Below are 19,084 nucleotides of genomic sequence, written 5' to 3'. Positions count from 1 at the left end.
TGCCAGGCCTTTTCTACCAAAAAAAGCCCCAACTCCAGGGCACGCATGTGAAGAGCATAGATCCCACCAGACGGAGATTTCCTTGACGTCACAATGAAAAAAGAAGTGCAGCATCAGATACAACAGCAGCATCAGATACAAACAAAACTGGCTTTTAAATAAGAACGAGCCATATCCCCCTTCCCACACTCTGTGTAAGGTTTCCCAAACAGCATAAATATCTGACAATTCCACCCCCCCCCCCTTGATAATGGATATATGAAGGGTGCTCTGTGGAAACTGGGTGAAGTGCATCTTTCAAAAGAAATAATATTAACGTACTTACATGCATCGTTCTGAAGTGTTTGAGGAGACAGAGATATAACTTAATAACACAGTCCGAAAAATAAAACAAAACACGTGCAATAAATAATCGCGCAGTCCTAGACCAGACAATAAGGGAGAATATAATAGCAGCTCATGTACATTCGGAGGTGTGAAGGACCGCTTCTGCTACCTTTAACCGTCACGCCCAACTTTGACGACGCAAGCAGACAACGATTTCTCATATCTTCCCAACTAACCGCAACGTTATTACCTAAAAGTTGCCATCTCGGGCACACTTTCATGGAGTAAGTACCCACGGTGGGGGGTTTTGTACTTCTGAGTAAGCATGCATAAGACTGGGGAGGTTAGCCAATCGTGGGTTTAAAGGATCGTCAACAGGAAGATGTCTTGGCTCCAGAATAAAGATGCTTAAGTGTGCAAGAGATTTGAGATCTGGTTGTCAACAATTCGCAGCACGTTAGGGTCTTATTCTTGCATGCTGAGATACTGCTCACAGTCAGGGTCGCCTGACGGCTCGGGGGACCCAGGAATCCTCTTCCCGTTTTTCGGATAAACACACCAGCATCCAGCAGGGCTTCCATCTAGTGAGGTCTCACACTAGGCAAAGGTAAGAGATGTTGATTGAGAAAACATTCCTGTTGTGTTTTTTTTAAAAAAAACCGTCTAGATATTAAGCGACAGATAGACTAGCTCAGGGGTGGCCCAATTTGCTTAATGTAAGAGCCACATCGAATAAACAACAGATGTTTGAGAGCCTCAAGAAATGAACGGCAGATGTTTGAGAGCCGGAAGGAAGGAAGGAAGGGTGGAAAGAATGGTGGGGGAGAAAGCAAATAGATGGGGGAGGGGGAAGGGAGGCAGAAGTGGAAAGAAAGCAACTTTTAAAAGACTCTCCACGCTGCCAGCTGGTTTGGCTTGGAGAAGTGATTTAAAGAGACAAATACCTTCTCCAAGCTGTCCGATGGGGTGGTGGGGGCTTTCAGAGTCACACAACATGCGTGAAAGAGCCACATGTGGCTCCAGAACCACAGTTGAGCCACCCCTGGACTAGATATTGCCCTAGCTTGGAAGGCCCAGGTGCTGTTGCCAACCTCCAGATGGAGCCTGGAGATCTTCTGGAATCAGAGCTGATCTCCAGGCGACCCTTCCTTGGAGAAAATGACTATTTTGAAGTGTGTTCTCTATGGCATTATATCCCAATGAGGTCCTGCCCTTCCCCGAACCCCTTCCTCCCCAGGATCTACCCTGCCCCACCCCCTACAAAGTGATGAACCCCAGGCCCAGGTTAGCTTGATCTCATAAGCTCTTGGAAGCTAAGCAGGATCAATCCTGGTTAGTACTTGGACAGGACAGGACCCTGGAGATACAGAGGAAGGCAGTGGCAAAACACCTCTGAACATAGGGTTGCCAACCTCCAGGTGGGGCCTGGAGATCTCCCGCTTTGACAACTGATCTCCAGCTGGCTGAGACCAGCTCCCCTGGAGAAAACGGCTGCTTTGAAGGGTGGACTCTGGGGCATTGTACCTTGCTGAGGCCCCTCCCCTTCCCAAGCCCCACCCTCTCCTGGCCCCACCCCCAAATTCTGCAGGCATTTTCCAACACAGACCTGGCAACCCTATCTGAACGAAAACCCTATGGATGCCAAAAGCTGGCTGCGACTCGACAAAACACTTTCCATCACCATATTGTATATTAATTAGCATCTTGTTATGAACCCCCATTGGATTGCCATGGAAGGGCTCAGCCCTATATCTCTGTCCCATGGGCCTTTGTTGAACTTCAGCTATATCGTTGCCAGGTAAACCTTGAAAGCAGAGGGACGCTTTCCTGTTTGTCCTCAAGAAGCTGACTTCCTTTTCCCTAATGGGCAGCCTGCTAGGATTCAGATCCCTCTTTGTAGGGTAACTGACAGGGCTTTCGTGTGTGTGTAGCGGGAACTACTTTGCCTATTAGGCCTCACACCCCTGATGTAGCCAACCCCTGATGTAGCCAATGAGAGCCAGTTTGGTGTACTGGTTAAGTGTGCGGACTCTTATCTGGGAGAACCGGGTTTGATTCCCCACTCCTCCACTTCCAGCTGCGGGAATGGCCTTGGGTCAGCCATAGCTCTGGCAGAGGTTTTCCTTGAAAGGGCAGCTGCTGTGAGAGTCCTCTCAGCCCCACCCACCTCACAGGGTGTCTGTTGTGGGGGAGGAAGATAAAGGAGATTGTGAGCCGCTCTGAGACTCTGAGATTCAAAGTGGAGGGTGGGATATAAATCCAGTATCTTCATCATCATCATCATCCTCTTGGAACTTACAGAAAGCCCTGTATGAAGAGCCCTGTAAGGTCTTGCAAGATTGGCTACATAAGGGGTGTGTGGCCTAATATGCAAAAGAATTCCTGCTAAAAAAAAAAACAACCCTGGTAATCGAGATCAATAGCATTAAGGGGTGCACCGCCAGAGACCCCCTCCCCCCCACCCCGCACCATGACTGTGCGTCGCTTACCTGCTTGCTATGGTAAAATCCATTCTTATTACAGTTGGGCAAATAGAATCTGAAGATCTCATATCCGGTTCTCTGTTGAGCTTTGGCTAACTTGTCCAGAGCCCTGTAGAGTTCTTTTTGACAAGGTCCCTGAAAGAAGAGGAGTCAAACTATGACTACTGTAGTCCTACATCCAAAATGTATTTGTTTAAAAATAAGAATCAGTCTATGTCATTAGAGAAGGAAACTGGAGCGAATGCTAACTCAGTAAGGTTTTATATATATATGCTGATGCTTAAAACACATTCCTTTCCCCATGAAGTAGCATCCTTATTGTTGTTGTTGCTGTGTTGTTATTGTTGTCATTGTATTATCATCATCATCATCATCATCATCATTATTGTGGTGAGGGGGAGGGATAGAAATCTAAAATAATAAACAAATTTATGCCCCACCTTTCACTCTAAATCTCAGGGACTCAGAGTGGCTCACAATCTCCTTTATCTAGAGCCAGTTTGGTGTAGTGGTTAAGTGTGTGGACTCTCATCTGGGAGAACTGAGTTTGAGTCCCCACTCCTCCCCTTGCACCTGCTGGAATGGCCTCGGGTTGTCCTTGAAAGGGCAGCTGCTGCGAGAGCCCTCTCAGCCCCACCCACCTCACAGGGTGTCTGTTGTGGGGGGAGAAGATAGGGGGAGATTATAACCCACTCTGATTCAGAGAGAAGAGCAGGGTATAAATCTGCAACCTTCTTCTTCTTCCTCCCCCACAACAGACACCCTGTGAGATGGGTGGGGCTGAGAGAGCTCTCCCAGAAGCTGCCCTTTCAAGGACAATTCTGCAAGAGCTATGGCTGACCCAAGGCCATTCCAGCAGGTGCAAGTGGAGGAGTGGGGAATCAAACTCGTTTCTCCCACATATGAGTCTGCGCACTTAGACACTACACCAACCTGGCTCTCTTTCACGCTATCGACAAAGGGGATTCCTGCAGGTCACATGACTATGGTCTCGTATTGCCTTTCCTCAGATCTAAGACCTGCTTCTAATTTCCATTTTGAAAACTGTAATAATGAATGCAGACTTGATTGCAAGCAAATGCACTGAAGGCGGGAGGGCTTCCTGATGAGTGAATATGCATCGGATCTAACGACAGAAACCGGCAACAGTGAACACCTAAGTCTCTTTCAAAGACATGGGAATCTGCTGAGAGAAAAAGAATCCTGAAGGCGATAAAATTTATTCCATTTCTAAACACAACATAGTTCTGTAGGACAGTGTTAGAGCCCAACGGCACCTTTAAGACCAACAAAGTTTTATTCATGATTCAAAGTTTTATTTCTTTTATGTGCCAAGCACCCACCCTGAAAGTTCGCACCGTGAATAAAACTTTGTTGGTCTTAAAGGTGCCGTTGAACTCTAACCTCTAACCTCGTCCCATCGCTTCAGACTAACCTGGTTCCCCGCTTCGGTCTATAGTTCTATAGGGTTTCTCCAGTTTTGGCCAGTTCGTTCACTTTCTGTTCTTTGGTGCCCTCACGTGGTGTTTTCAGCTAGGTTCCTGAACATATCAGCCTGCTGTAATTGTTGTGGAAGAAGTAGCAACATCCACACAAACAACAACTGCTGTTGCCAGTAGTACAATTTCTACAACTATTTGGCCTTCTTGTGGGTGACAAAAGCTACCAAAACCAGATCAGGGCTATTGGGGTCTCTTCATATTTGAAGGACTTTGTCAGTATGCAGGAAAAAAAAATACAGCTTTGTAAATTATCTCAAAGGCAGAAGTAGGGGAAAAGACCTTCCATTGACTTAAAATTGCTCCAGAAGGGACAAAATACATCAGACAGCTGAATGCCTCAGGAGCAGTCATAGAATTCTGGTGTGGGTGTGTGTGTGGGGGGGGGGATTTGGAGAGGATGGGGTGGGGTAGAATCTCCAAACAGTCATGTACCCAGGGGTGGAATTCTAGCAGGAGCTCCTTTGCATATTAGGCCACACACCCCTGATGTAGCCAATCCTCCAAGAGCTTACAAGGCTCTGTTTGGTAAATTCTTGGAGGATTGGCTACATCAGAGGGGTGTGGCCTAATATTCAAAGGAGCTCCTGGTAGAATTCCACCCCTGCATGTACCCACCACCTTAATAGCATCCGTTAAAGTTTTGAGAAGTATCTATGCCAATGGAAAGGTCACTGGAAATGGAGGCTGGGGGGACTCACCTGCTCCTTCCACCTCTTCAGTTCAGAGAGCCTCTTTGCTTTCATGCTTTCATAGGCGCTGATGGCATTCCACAGGACTGACTTGTCCTGGCCAACAGGAAACATCGGATGGTAGTTGTACAGTTGGTCAGCCGTTACCTCAGAGCCTTCGGTGGGTACATCCTCTGCTTCTACAGAGTCTAAAGGGGAACAGAGGGTACAGTTCAACAGGGACTCACCCAGAGAAAGGTCTCACCCACTGTTGATTCCCTGAGGCTTTTGAATTAGAGACAAAAAGGACAACGTTTTGAAGCTAGAATGGACAAAATGGAGGCTGTAGAACAGACCTGTGGAACTTTCCTGAAGCTCCAAAAAAGGGCCACTGTGGAGCAGCCACAAGAGGAACCCTTCCTCTCACAAGTGGAAAAGTAGCCTTTCCTCTGAGGAGGCTGGCATGTCAAGGAAGTAGCAGGGTTGCCAGCCTCCAGGTGGGGCCTGAAGATATCCCAGAATGACAACTGATCTCTAGACTATAGAGATCAGTTCTCCTGGAGGAAAAAACAAACAAACATGGCTTCTTTGGAGGGTGGACTCTATGGCGTCCCTCCCCTCCCCAAATCCTTCCCTACCCAGCCTCTACTCCCAAATTTCCAGGAATTTCCCATCCCAGAGTTGGAAATCCTGGGAGGCTGAGCCCAGAACTCAACTTCTTACATTTCTTCTATATTAAAACCCCCCACACAAGTTCCTAGTCCTTATAGGCGTCCAAAAGCCAAAGAAAGGAAACTTTCCAGTGGTCAGAAAGGAGGAGCTTTTAGGGAAGCCAGCCGACGGGTGGGACCTGGGGATCCCCTGGAATTGCAGCTCATCTCCAGACTACAGAGATCAGCTTCCCTGGAGAAAATGGATGCTTTGGAGGATAGACTCTATGGCATTGTGAGGGCCCTGCCCTTCCTAGGCTCCTTCCTCAAATCTCCAGGAGTTTTCCAGCTACCTGAAACAACTCCCATTCCCTGTCCAGGCAGGGCTGGCCCTGCCACCAAGCAAACTAGGCAATTGCCTAGGGCGCCGGCCCTTTGGGGGTCCCAAACGGGGCACCCCCATGTGACTTGGTGACGTTATCAGTGTGGGGGTGGGGTAGAAATTAGCTTTGCCTAGGGTGTCAGACAGTCTAGGGGCAGCTTTGTGTCCGGGAGGATTAACAGAAGCAAAAGAAATGGTCAAAAATAGCAAAACATTGCAGAATCCGTAATGCTCAACAAGATGGCCCACCTGCAGACGTAATATTTGTTAGGTTTCAGAAATCAGCTTTCCTAGTCACAGAATTTAGGTCACGTCGGTGCAAAATCCTCTGCACAGGCTGTGACAAAGGCCCCCGGGGTTTATTAAAGAACCTCTACTGAGTAGCCGTCGCTTCGAAAGAAATCTGAACGGCCAACAAGGCATTTTCGAAGTGAAACTTGACCGAGAGCTTCCAAACACAAACCTCTCGCCCCGTTCCCCCTTGTTACACGGCCTCCCTTACATCTGTCCAGAGGTAATCATTGACAGAACAGGCTTGCATGAATGGAGGAGGGTGTTGCATGCGTGCCAGAGATCAATGATGTACAAGAAACAGACCCCAGGTTCCACCATGCTCCTAAAGCGTGTGAATGACTATGGGAGCAATGGAATTCCCTGCCTTTCAGATCAGCATGAATGCTCAGATACTGGACGAGGAGTAAAGAAGAAGAAGATATTGGATTTATATCCTGCCCTCCACTCTGAATCTCAGAGTCTCAGAGTGGCTCACAATCTCCTTTACCTTCCTCCCCCACAACAGACACCCTGTGAGGTGGGTGGGGCTGGAGAGGGCTCTCACAGCAGCTGCCCTTTCAAGGACAGAGGCTCAGAGCGGCCTACAATCTCCTTTATCTTCCTCCCCCACAACAGACACCCTGTGAGGGGGTGGGGCTGGAGAGGGCTCTCACAGCAGCTGCCCTTTCAAGGACAGAGGCTCAGAGCGGCCTACAATCTCCTTTACCTTCCTCCCCTACAACAGACACCCTGTGAGGTAGGTGGGGTTGGAGAGGGCTCTCACAGCTGCTGCCCTTTCAAGGACAGAGGCTCAGAGCGGCTTACAATCTCCTTTACCTTCCTCCCCTACAACAGACACCCTGTGAAGTGGGTGGGGCTGGAGAGGGCTCGCACAGCAGCTGCCCTTTCAAGGACAGAGGCTCAGAGCGGCCTACAATCTCCTTTATCTTCCTCCCCCACAACAGACACCCTGTGAGGTGGGTGGGGCTGGAGAGGGCTCTCCCAGCAGCTGCCCTTTCAAGGACAACCTCTGTCAGAGCTATGGCTGACCCAAGGCCATTCCAGCAGGTGCAAGTGGAGGAGCGGGGAATCAAACCCAGGTCTCCCAGATAAGAGTCCGCACACTTAGCCATTACACCAAACTGACTCTTAAAGAACTTAAGCAAATGGCTTTCCTTAAGGGGTCCCAGAAGTCCATGTGAGCCACCGTGCCCTGGCTGGCAGCTGCCTCGGCTTTACACAAAACACATCTCCAAACATAATATGTCCCTGCCATCTGCAGCTGCAGAGGGGAGGTATAAAGGGGCTCCTTATGCTTTTAGGCTCTGTTCCTGTTCCCAACCTGAAATAGATTCTGTGGAACATATATATTTTTAATTGTTCTTTTCATACAGCAAGCTGAAGGGAAATTATCAGCCCGCTGTTGGAAGGGTTCCCCGGCAGGTCAAATAAACTCAAATGAGATTATCTTCTGTCAGATAGGAACCACCAGACAACAGGTGGCTAGGTTCTGGTCCCAGGTTTATAAAGAATGCAAAAAGTGAGACAAATAGGCCAAACTGTAAATCTTTTAACAAATTTTAAAGTGTCTTTTTAAAATGGTTTGAAGGCTTAAATGATAATATTTTATATTCTTTTTTTTTACTGTTATAACCCTCAAGACATCCAATCTTAAATATGTAGACTCTTTGTGGGACTTTTTATAAGGTACTTTTAAGGTTGTTCTCAATGACTTACATGTTTTGGTCAATGACTGTAATAATAAACTGACTGACTGACTAATGCGGGAGAGCTAGACCTAGGGCTTTTTTTGTAGCTGGAACTCCTTTGCATATTAGGCCACACACCCCTGATGTAGCCAATCCTCCACAAGCTTACAGGGCTCTTCGTACAGGGCTTATTGTAAGCTCTTGGAGGATTGGCTACATTAGGGGTGTGTGACCTAATATGCAAAGGAGGTCCTTCTACAAAAAAAAAAAAAAGCCCTGGCTAAACAGAAAGTGGACAAGCCACAGATTTCAAAACATGTCCCAATTGTAGAGAGTGTATGGAAATTTGGCTGACTCCGGTCCCCTGAGTTCTGCATGATTTCTTTCCCCTTAGTAAGGTTTCTGCTTTAAAAACTAATGTGTCCCTTTGAACGGCAGCCTGAGTTGCAGAAATGAAGAGGCTGCAGACACATGTTACAAAAATCCAGGGAGGTTACGAGAGCAGGTCGGCTTTGTTTTGAAAAAAAACAGCCACCACTATTTTAATTCCCTTCCACCTCATCTGTAGCACTTACATGCAAATCCTCCTTTGCTCGGCTGTGGAGGCAGCATTTGACCGGGGAAATATCTCTGGGGGCGTGGGGGGGTGCCTACTTCTGAGCCGGCTGGTTATTCTGACATACACAGCAGCTCTCCAAGGTCTCTGCAGATGTCTGTCCCAACCAGTGTTCCCTCTGGGCTGAGTTAGTGTGAGGTAGCTCATAGTTTTTTTAGCCTCTGGCTCACACGTTTTTGTCTGAGCCCCGGAAAAATGACCCCGGAGCAGACTAATTTATGCCGTAGTTCACAACTTGAATGCCATTCGCTCACAAAGGAGAATTTTTGCTCACAAGACTCCACAGATTAGAGGCAGTATTGGTCCCAACCCGGCAACCTTGCAGCCCTCAGAGACCGAACCTGCTAATTTCTGCATGCGCGCACACACACAGCGCTTTCCTTACCACAACGTTGTCCTCTCTGATTCTGTGACAACCCCATAACCTCCAAAGCTGTCAAAAACCCAAACCTTCCCTGTGGCATTCCTACCACACATGCCATGAGTGACCAGCTCCTGTGGCAGGTCTCGAACTCGCGTTCCCTCAGATGAGGGCCCTGGAAAGGACACATCACAGCATGGCACTGGATTTACCTGTCTCTTCTGTCGTGTCGACAACGCTGAGGCAAGCCCCCTGCCCGCGGAGGAGGGCCCGGAGCGGCTTGGGTTCCCCAGGGGGCACACGGCAGCGGAGTCCTTGACCACACTGCTCCGTGTACACCCCACAGGCCTCCCCTTGCTGGAGTGCGCAGGTGTAGCAGCAGCCACAGCCCGGCTGGCGAACCGTTTCGGGGCAGGCGGCCGGCACCGGCGGGCACAGGGCGAGCTTGTCCTCAGTACATGGGGCGCAGTGGATGGCGTTGAGAGCAGCGCCGAGGTGGAAGCCGAGGCAGAGGAGGAAGAGGAGCACCTCCCAGTACAGGCCTGGAGACGGCATGGCGCAGGAGAACCCCCGAAAGCCGGCTGAGCTTGGAGAGGAGCACAGCAGGGCTGTTTACTCACGTTCGGCATGCTCTGTGTTTCCAAACAGGGCCCATTTATACAGTTCCTCGCCAGTCCATTAATCTTTAACCCCCCCCCCCCCGGTTAACTATTATCTGAGCAGGAGGGACACAGCAGCGTCATTTCATTGGCAGCCCATGTCCCTTCCCCCTCTCCGGTTCAACCCCCCTTTTAATGATGAAATACATACATCATGCTCCCATTCTCTCTTAACCTTTTGACTGTGTATCTAGGAAGAGGGAGGGGTTTCCCCCCCTGGAAAGGCCTTCCTCTCCAGAGGTTCCATAAAATGTTTCATTGAGAAAAGGGGAGGGAGGGAAGCACACCCCCCTCCAGAAACCTCAGGACTTCAGACTTTGCCAGGCAAGAAGGGCCCTCCCTCCTGCCCCCTTCCCTGTTTTGTTGTTGTTTAATTGTTTTTGACATGTGGCTGGAGGTTCTGGGGACAATGACAAGCCAGGAGCGAGGCCCTCTGAGGGTAATCAAAGGGCTTCAGATCCCGGAATTCCTGGACGAGCAGCACGTAGGAGCCCAATGTCAACAGCCGGCTTGAAAGGACCGTTCGGAGATGGTTTCCTGTGGATGTACTTGTGCGAAAGCACAGCTCCGACAGGAGCCCCCAGGGAGGAGTCAGGGTCACGAGTCCAACTCCGTAGGCACCTTCTCACAGACTCCGCCATGCTGTCATGTGGGGATGCCATCCTCCAGGTGGGATCTGGGGATCCCCCTGAAATACAGCTCATCTGCAGGCTACAGAAATCCATTTCCGTGAAGCAAGGGGGTGCTTCGGAGGGTGGACTCTAGGGCGTTCTAGCCTGCTGAGGGCCCTGTCTGCCTCAGCTGCCACCTTCAAACCTCCAGCCTGGAGTTAGCAACCCCGCCTCCCTGCCAGCGGCCAGGGAAACCTGAGAACTTTACTGCCACTTGGGGCAGTCCACATGGAAGTCCTTCTTTGTACACATGCTCAAGTTCCGGCTGTGGACTTGGGGAGTCCACATGGAAGTCCTTCTTTGTACACATGCTCAAGTTCCGGCTGTGGAAAGACCCTCTCGGGAAAGGAACTGCCTTTCAGCACAGCAACCAGCTGATAAAGCAACAATTCAATTTAGCAGGCAATCTCAGCAATATTAACAGGAAATATGTGTTTTTTAAAAAATAGCATTGGATAGGGCGGGGCATAAATCTAAAAATTAAATGAAATTAGGTTTTCCTCCCGTCTTTCATCCAAGGGACATGCCTGTTGCTACCTGCTCCTGTTTTCTACTCGCAACAACACTGTGAGGCAGGTTGAACTGAACGAGAGAATGGCTGGACCAAAGTTATCCCATGTGGCTCAGTGGTAGAGCCTCTGCTTGGTAAGCAGAAGGTCCCAGGTTCAATCCCCGGCATCTCCAACTACAAAGGGTTCAGACAAGTAGGCGTGAAAAACCTCAGCTTGACACCCTGGAGAGCCACTGCCAATTTGAGTAGGCAATACTGACTATGATAGACCAAGGGTCTGATTCAGCAGAAGGTAGCTTCATGTGTTCATGTGTTTCATGGGACAGCGGGGATCCCAACCCAGGTCTTCTGGGCCCTAATCCAACGCTCTGACCCCCACATCACCCTGACTCTTAAAAGCCGAACCATTGTATTTGTAGGTTTTTCTCTTCCAGCGCTTAGAGGTGCCACATGTGAAATGTGTAAAGGAATGAAAGCAGAGTCCCTTGGAGTTTAAAAAGTATTCAAAGCGCATTCCTGCTCTAGCCGAGGGACAGGCTATATATTTTTTATCTCATTTCGTTCCCAGAATCATTCTGTGACGAGGAGAGAGATTTACCCCATATTATTCCACAACCTTCAGGGCAAGTGATTTACCCCGGCTTCAGGGAGAGCGATTTATCCTGAACTATCCCTTGAGCTTCAGAGCTAACTTAGGATGCCGGCCGCAGTCTCTTCAATTTTTTTCTCTAACTGCTGCAGAAAGAACCCTCTTTAGACCCTCTTCGCAATACTTGCAGAAATTTCGCACAGAGTTAAGTACGCCGAAATCTTGTTCTGTACTCTGTTCAATTCTCCCACCTGAATCTATCTGCATAAATTAAATTAGTGCGTGGGAGAAAGGACGGTAAAGCACACACAGACATGAGCAGAAATGGAAAGGGCCATGTGTATATATGCGCATTCGTGCATGTCTGCATGTGAGAGGTGGCTGAAGGATGCCACAACACCGAACCTGCACTCTGCATTCTGCAGTCTGAGAGAGCCAGTTTCGTGTAGTGGTTAAGTGCGCGGACTTTTATCTGGGAGAACCAGGTTTGGTTCCCCACTCCTCCACTTGCACCTGCTGGAATGACCTTGGGTCAGCCATAGCTCTCGTAGGAGTTGTCCTTGAAAGGGCAGCTGCTATCAGAGCTCTCTCAGCCCCACCTACCTCAGAGGGTGTCTATTGGGGGTGCGGTAAAGAAGATTGTGACCGCTCTGAGACTCTATGATTCAGAGTATACGGTGGGATATAAATCCAATATCATCATCATCTTCTTCTTCTAATAGCCTTTCTGCAACTCTGCCTTTCTGCTAAAAGTAGCTTCCAAGATGGTTTTCCTCATTTCAAAGTGGTACAGAGCAACAGGGTCACGTTCAAACCAACCACCAGCGCAAGCCATACAGTGCAATAGACGGTTCGGAAAATGCAGGACTTCTTTTGTAGATAAAGCCAACAGGAACTCGTTTGCATATTAGGCCACACATCCTGACATCACCATTGCTTTGCATGTGACTTTTTTTGGTAGAAAAAGCTCAGCAGGAACTCATTTGCCTATTAGGCCACACCCTCTGGCACCAAGCCAGCCAGAACTGCATTCCTGCTTAAAAAAAAAACAAAAAAACCCTGGGGAAATGTGTCACACAGACAAAACATTGGTTAACAGCATGGAAAAGCAACCCTGACCCAGATAGCGCAGGCAAGCCCAATCTCGTCAGATCTCAGAAGCTAAGCAGGGCTGACCCTGAAATATTTGGATGGGAGACCACCTTGGAATACCAGGGTTGGGAAGCAGAGGCAGGCTGTATCAAGTCACTTCTCTGAATGTCCTCCATACCCCAGTAGGAGTCATCAGATGTCGCCATGACTTCCAGGCACAGGAACATACACACACACGCACATGCACACGCACATGCGCGTGCCCACACACACACACACACAATATCCCCCCTCCCCCAAAGCATGGAGAAACAGGACAGATTTCACACAGCACCTAACAAGCAATAAGGGCTTTGCTGAAGGAGCATCTTCTCCCCTGCATTCCTGCCTGGAAATTGAAATCACAGGGAGACATCCTCCTGACTCCCCCATCACTCGAAAGCTCTTGTGGGTATACAAGAGGGCCTTTTCAGTGGTAGCCCCATCATTATGGAATGGTCTCCCCAGGAGGGTACTTTTGGTCTCCTCCATTTTGATCTTCAGGAGGTAGCTGAAGACAGTTTTATTCAGGGCAGCATTCGATTCGTTTAGAGGGGTTCCCCCCCATTCATTGTAAACTGTGGTTTTAATTTGGAGTTTTTAAATTTAATTTTCAAAGCACTGGTTTTACTTCATTTTTAGCCTACCTTTCCCCGCAATGGGGACCCAAGGTGGCTGACATTCTCCTCTCCTCCATTTTATCTTCACAACAACCCTCTGGGGTAGGTTGGGCTGAAAGGGTATGGCCAGAAATCTTTCATGGATTTCAAAGCACACCTGCCCACTTGTACCTTCCAGGATCATTTCTATTTTTATTTTTGGTGGATTTATATTCCGCCCTTTCCCATGCGGGCTCAGGGCGGATCACAGTCATAATAAAACAGATAAAATACAGCAATAACTCAATAATATACAAGTAAAACATAGCTCAAAAAATATACACAGGCGGACAGGCACATATTTCAGATGAAAAAACAAATATTTCAGCTCATTGTAGTTTTATAGCCCATTGTGAGGGAGGGCAATAGATGGTATAAGCAGTAGAATGAAAGGACATCCGCTTGCTTCAGCCGAAGGCCTAGCAAAACGGCTCCGTCTTGCAGGCCCTATGAAATGGAAGTAAATTCGGTAGGGCCCGGATCTCCACAGGGAGTTGATTCCATCAGGCCGGAGCCAGGGCTGAGAAAGCCCTGGCCCTGATTGAGGCAAGTCGGACGTCCCTTGGATGGCCAGAAGATATTGGTTGGCCGATCGCAGCGGTCCTGCAAGTATGTTGGTCCCAGGCTGTGTAAGGCTTTAAAGGTCAATAGTAAAACCTTGAAGCGGATTCGGTACTCAATTGGTAACCAGTGCAATTTGCACAGCATCGGCCGTTTCTGTTCCATTTCCCCCCCAAAATACCATCATGTGCCTGAAAACTGAGGTTGTGAAATGAGGGCTAGCCCCGAACTGTCTGGCACCCCAGGCAAGGCTAACTTCTGCCCCCCCCCCCCCCCCCGCACTGATAACATCGCTGAGTCACATGGGGGCACCCAATTTGGCACTCCCTGAAGGCCGGCCCCCTAGGCAATCACCTAGTGGCAGGGTCGATCCTGTGTGAAACGAACACCGAGGCTTGGCAACTTACAACTATCGCAGCAATAAGTCCTGCGGTGTTTGGAGATGACTCAGAGAAGCCGACAGTAGTCAGGAACACCGGCTGTGACGGTCAGAACATTTTAGGCTTTGGACGGTTTGACCTCGTGACTCCCGTTTGCACTGTTTGTGTTTGTTTCTAGCAATGTTAAGGTTACCGGGTGGGGAAGCTATAGTGTCCCGTTGCAAACAAAACATACGTCCCGATTTGTTCTAGCGGGGCTTCACGCACGAGGCTTTTTCACCTCCTGTCTGCTTACGTTGCAAAGGGAATCAAAGCAACCCGACCTTGTGCAATTTCCAACACAATTGCTAATTGTTGGATCTTGCAATGATGCAATCATGACCTCGGTATTGTGGCTGGTTACAGCAGTGTAAAGAGCCCCGTGGTGCAGAGTGTTAGAGCTGCAGTACTGCAGTCCTCAGCTCTGCTCGCAACCTGAGTTCGATCCCAGCAGAAGCTGGGTTCAGGTAGCCATCTTAAGGTTGACTCAGCCTTCCATCCTTCTGAGGTCGGTCAAATGAGTACCCAGCTTGCTGGGGGGAAAGTGTAGATGACTGGGGAAGGCAATGGCAAACCGTCCCATAAAAAGTCTGCCAAAAAATTGTTGTGAAAGCATCGTCACCCCAGAGTCGAAAACGACTGGTGCTTGCACAGGGGACTACCCTGACCCTTTTTTACAGCAGTGTCATGCCCGTGGGTATAATGTCCATCTCCTTGCTGGAAAACTCCAGCAGGTGTGGCAGCAAAGCCCGGCCAGGGGGCTGTTTGGGTTGGAGGGAGAGCTCAGCAGGGGGGTGATGCCACAGAGTTTGCCCTCCAAAACTGCCGCTTCCTCCAGGGGAACTGAGCTCCGGGGTCTGAAGATCAGTTCCGATTCCAGGAGATCTCTGGGTGGTGACATTATATTTAACAAAGATAAAAGTGAGAAATCGAGGATGAATGAATATTATACTTACTGGCAGGGGCCATTTTGTAGAAAAAGAGGTGCCAGAGCTCATTTGCGTAACTCATATGCCACCCACCCCTGCCATCACTGGAAAGTGCACTAAATTATATCCGTTCAGCATCTACCTTAAAATGCTTCTTGAATTTGAATGGTCATCATCAAACCTTACTTCCATCATGCTTTCTAAGTGACTTTCTCCTAAGGTGGCCACAGTGAAAAGATGGAGATTTCCATCTGTTCGCTTTATACGTTTGGGTTATTTTCCCATTTTCGGTGGGGAAAAATACTAGGAAGTTTGTCAGATCTTAGCGTTCACCAAAATTCTCCCAGGGGGTTTGAAGAATGGAGCCGGGGGGGGGGGGTAGAGAGCGAGAGAAAGAGAGAGCACAATAAAATTTAGAGGTTCCAGAGCTCCGCTCCTGTGAGCTCCTGCCCCAAACGAGGCCTGGCAAGAGTCACTTCATAGAAATAGAGGTGCTGGAGCTCAGTAGCACAACTCATTTGCATCTGCCACACAGCCCTGACATTATATCAGCTCAGCATATGCCTTAAAATGAATTATAATTGTCGTAACAAAACCATACTCTCATCACACTTCTTAAATTACTTCCTCCTATGTGGCCACAGTGGCATGTCCATCTATCTGCTTTATATGTTTTGGGTTCTCCCCTCCCCCCTTTATTTTGTGTGTGGGTGAGGGAAAATATTAGAAAGTTTGTCAAATCTCAGAGTTCAGCAAAATTCTCACAGGGGGGTTTGAACTATGGAGCCCGGAAGCATTTGTGGGGGTGGGGAGGGTGTAAGAAAGAAAGAGCACAATAAAATTTAGAGGTTCCAGAGCTGAGCTCCTGTGAGCTCCTGCCCAAAATGAGGCCTGTTTACTGGGCATTTAGTATTAACAAGGTAAGAATAATTTTTATAAAGCTCTTCCAAAGCCCTCTGTGTTCCGTCATGGCAGCCATAGAAGACCAGAATCCACAGATGTTGAGCTTCTAGAATTGCTGAGTGTCCCGTCAAGCCAGTCGAGGAGGCTCCGTTGGCCTTTTTTTGCCCCTCCGAAAGCGAGAAGAAACAGACTGCAGCCATCCCAGACACCCACAGGGAGGCGGGCTTTGTCTCCGCTGTCCACAGAGCCATGTTCTGCAAAGCCAAAAAGAAAGGCAGCCTCAAGCTCTGTTTGAGTTTGCTGAAAAAGGAGGGGAAACGGTCCCTCGCAAGCTCTGTGCGTTCTTCTCTGGTCCCACTCTGTGACCATTGGACTTGTTTATAAAATGGGAATGTTTTTGCCCAATGGCCAAAAAGTTTGGGAAAGAGGATCCCTCAGGTGAAGGGTGAAATTCTAGAGACTTTCATTCCCCACAGTACAGGTGCAGATACAGCCGGAAACATGTTTTACTGAAACCAGCAGAACTGATTTTGGGGGGGATGGATTTCCAAGGGTAGAAACTGCTGTCGAGTCACAGCAGACTTACAGCAACCATGAAGGGTTTTCAGGGCAAGAGATGTTCAGAGGCGGATTGTTGTTGCCTGCCTCTACGTAGAAACCTTGGCGGTCTCCCATCCAAGTACTAACCAGGGCCGACCCTGCTTAGCTTCTGAGATCTGATGAGATCGCACCGGCCTGGGCCATCCAGCTTGGGGCAGGTTTCCAAGATGCAGCTTGAATTCCAATGCTACAGAGTCTGACTGCAGCTTTTGAAACTACACACAAGGGTTTTCTCGTGCAGTGAGCTCCATAGATCAAGGGTGTCAAACGTGCAGCTGGACGGCCGTAGCAGACCCCCAAAGGGCTCCTGTCAGGCCCACAAGCAACTCACTGGTTTCGTCTCTCTCTCTCACTTCATATAGGGCTTTTTTGGAGCAGGAACGCAGCTCCAGCTGGCTTGGTGTCATGGGGTGTGGTCTAATATGCAAATGTGTTCCTGCTGGGCTTTTTCTACCCAAAAAGCCCTGCTTCTTTCTGTATCACAATTTGCTTTGTCAGGCTCGCCCAATTGCACAGGAGCTACAGAGCAAAGCCTCTGTTTCCTCCATCGGCTGACTAGCACCTGAAGCAAATTATGTGCAAAAGCTTGCAATGCCCAGCCATTTCATGAGATTTCCGCAATGAATGTCATGAGCAATACTCCCTCTAAGCTGTGGAGTCTTGTGAGCAAAATTTCTACTTTGTGAGCTACTGGTATTAAAGCTGTGAGCGAGCGATTTGTCTGTTGCATAAATGAGTTTGCTTTGGGGGCATTTTTTTTTTTGAGCAAAGGCAAAAATGTGTGAGCTGGAGGCTAAAAAACCCTGTGAGCTAGCTCACACTAACTCAGCTTAGTGGGAACACAGGTCATGAGTATTGACCATGAGATTTCTGTCATGAATGTCAATAAATCAAAAAGTAAGTTTGCAACTTAGCAGATACACACCTGAACAGCCTATTCAAGATTGCTACAGCAGAGACATTGTCTCCAGATTTTGATGGAATAATTCAAACCAAGAGGTGTCAGTTATCGGAAACTGACTGATTGATTCATTCCATTTTTAGACTGCCCTTCCTGTGAAACTCTTAAATAAACACAAATATTGCAAGAGTTCTAATACTTTAAGCATGTTTTATTTTAGGTTTTCTAAAAAATAATAATCAATCTTCAATTGCGTTTATCTGTGTCCTTTATAAAGTTTATATCTTCGCTACCTGGCATTACATTTTATGCCACACAAGGTCTAATTTATGTCAGATCTGGCCCTCATAACAGATGAGTTCGACACCCCTGCCGTAGATGAAGACTGGCAGGAAGATAACAGTAAAGTACCTTGTTTTTTTTAAATTCCAGAGAACCGCAATTACTTAACTGCACCGGCTGCGTTTCTCTCGTTATTGGTGATACCCAAACACAGAAGAGCCCATACATTGGCAAGATGGCAGGCTCATCCTTGATGGAAAATTAATGAAGATCCCCTTGGAACAAAGATTATGTTCTCATATTATCTAATGAGATTGAATCAGTTGAGCATATCTTATTACACTGTCATATGTATGTGGATATCCGTGTGAATATCGCTTCAATCTTACCCCAGACATTCAGATAAAGAAATCACAGAGAGTCTTCTGAAAGGGACTAACTCTCAAGCGACCGTTAACTGTGCAGAATTCTTCACAGCTGCTTATAGAATATGCCAGAGATCCACGGCAACAAGAGGTTTTGCTTTATTTTAGGGCAAAGGAGAAATTTTTATCTCGTTTTATATTATCTCTCTTGATTGGTACCTCTTTGTTTTATTCTGATCTAGGATCGTGAGGAATATATTGATTGAGATGAAGCAGGAATTAAGCCTGGAAGCCTCCCTTTCCTCAAAAGATATCCTGCATTCCAGATAGCGGGCTGGCCACAGAAGGTTTGTGATGGGGAAGGCCAATGCAAAAAGCACCATTGAGGAATGGCGATTTAACCTTTTCATTGCTGAAGCCCAGACTTATAGCATGCAAAACTCTAAAGAAAAGGGGATGTCCCTGAACATGTGCAAAGTACCTTCCCTTGGAATAAGTACAACTAGCCCACAAACATGTATGAACTTGGATGAAGGGGAATCCTGAGGGGGGTGGGTGGCATGATTTCCAGGCAGATAGCCCCAAGGCTATTTATTTTGGAAATCGAGCACTGGGTGACCTTGACATGTCCTCCTCTTCTTTCTATCCCCTGAGATGAAATCTGCAAAAAGTTATGTCAGAACCAGCTTCTTTTCCAAGGGAAAATGTGGTGTTGTTAAAAGTATCCTTTGCTGTGGAAGCGGGCCAAAACAAATTTCTGATGCATTTGTGATGCATCTTCTTCCCAAGATAAATGTTCCTTGCAGAAGATTTGGCTCTTTAGGGCACTTCTTAGACCCATTCTGGGCATGTGAAGGAAGCCCAGTTCCATTCCCAGACTCTTATGCAAGGGCACCACTGAGAGAGGGCAACAGGGAACATCCCCCCCCCCCC

At 48.1% G+C, this 19,084-nt stretch overlaps 1 protein-coding gene across 1 annotated transcript; it reads right to left on the bottom strand.

The window, feature by feature from the left end:
* Positions 1 to 465: 465 nt before the first annotated feature.
* On the bottom strand, positions 466 to 9,600 carry IGFBP1 (insulin like growth factor binding protein 1). The gene is made up of 4 exons (XM_060247767.1): positions 9,184 to 9,600; positions 5,011 to 5,189; positions 2,817 to 2,945; positions 466 to 924 (listed from the first exon to the last, which is right to left on the bottom strand). The coding sequence occupies exons 1-4, from the start codon at positions 9,524 to 9,526 to the stop codon at positions 793 to 795; spliced, it is 783 nt and encodes a 260-aa protein (XP_060103750.1). The 5' UTR covers positions 9,527 to 9,600; the 3' UTR covers positions 466 to 792.
* Positions 9,601 to 19,084: the final 9,484 nt, after the last annotated feature.

This window comes from Heteronotia binoei, chromosome 10, assembly GCF_032191835.1.
Source record: "Heteronotia binoei isolate CCM8104 ecotype False Entrance Well chromosome 10, APGP_CSIRO_Hbin_v1, whole genome shotgun sequence".
NCBI lineage: Eukaryota > Metazoa > Chordata > Lepidosauria > Squamata > Gekkonidae > Heteronotia > Heteronotia binoei.
Note: the sequence above shows the minus strand (reverse complement) of the source record. Positions and strands in the feature narration are given on the sequence as shown.

Coding starts and splice junctions, on each gene's coding strand:
- IGFBP1 (XM_060247767.1), bottom strand. CDS start 9,526: ATGCCGTCTCCAGGCCTGTACTGGGAGGTGCTCCTCTTCCTCCTCTGC. Junction 2,946..5,010: donor TGAAGAGGTGGAAGGAGCAG/GTGAGTCCCCCC, acceptor CTCTTCTTTCAG/GGACCTTGTCAAAAAGAACT. Junction 925..2,816: donor GATTTTACCATAGCAAGCAG/GTAAGCGACGCA, acceptor ACCTTTGCCTAG/TGTGAGACCTCACTAGATGG.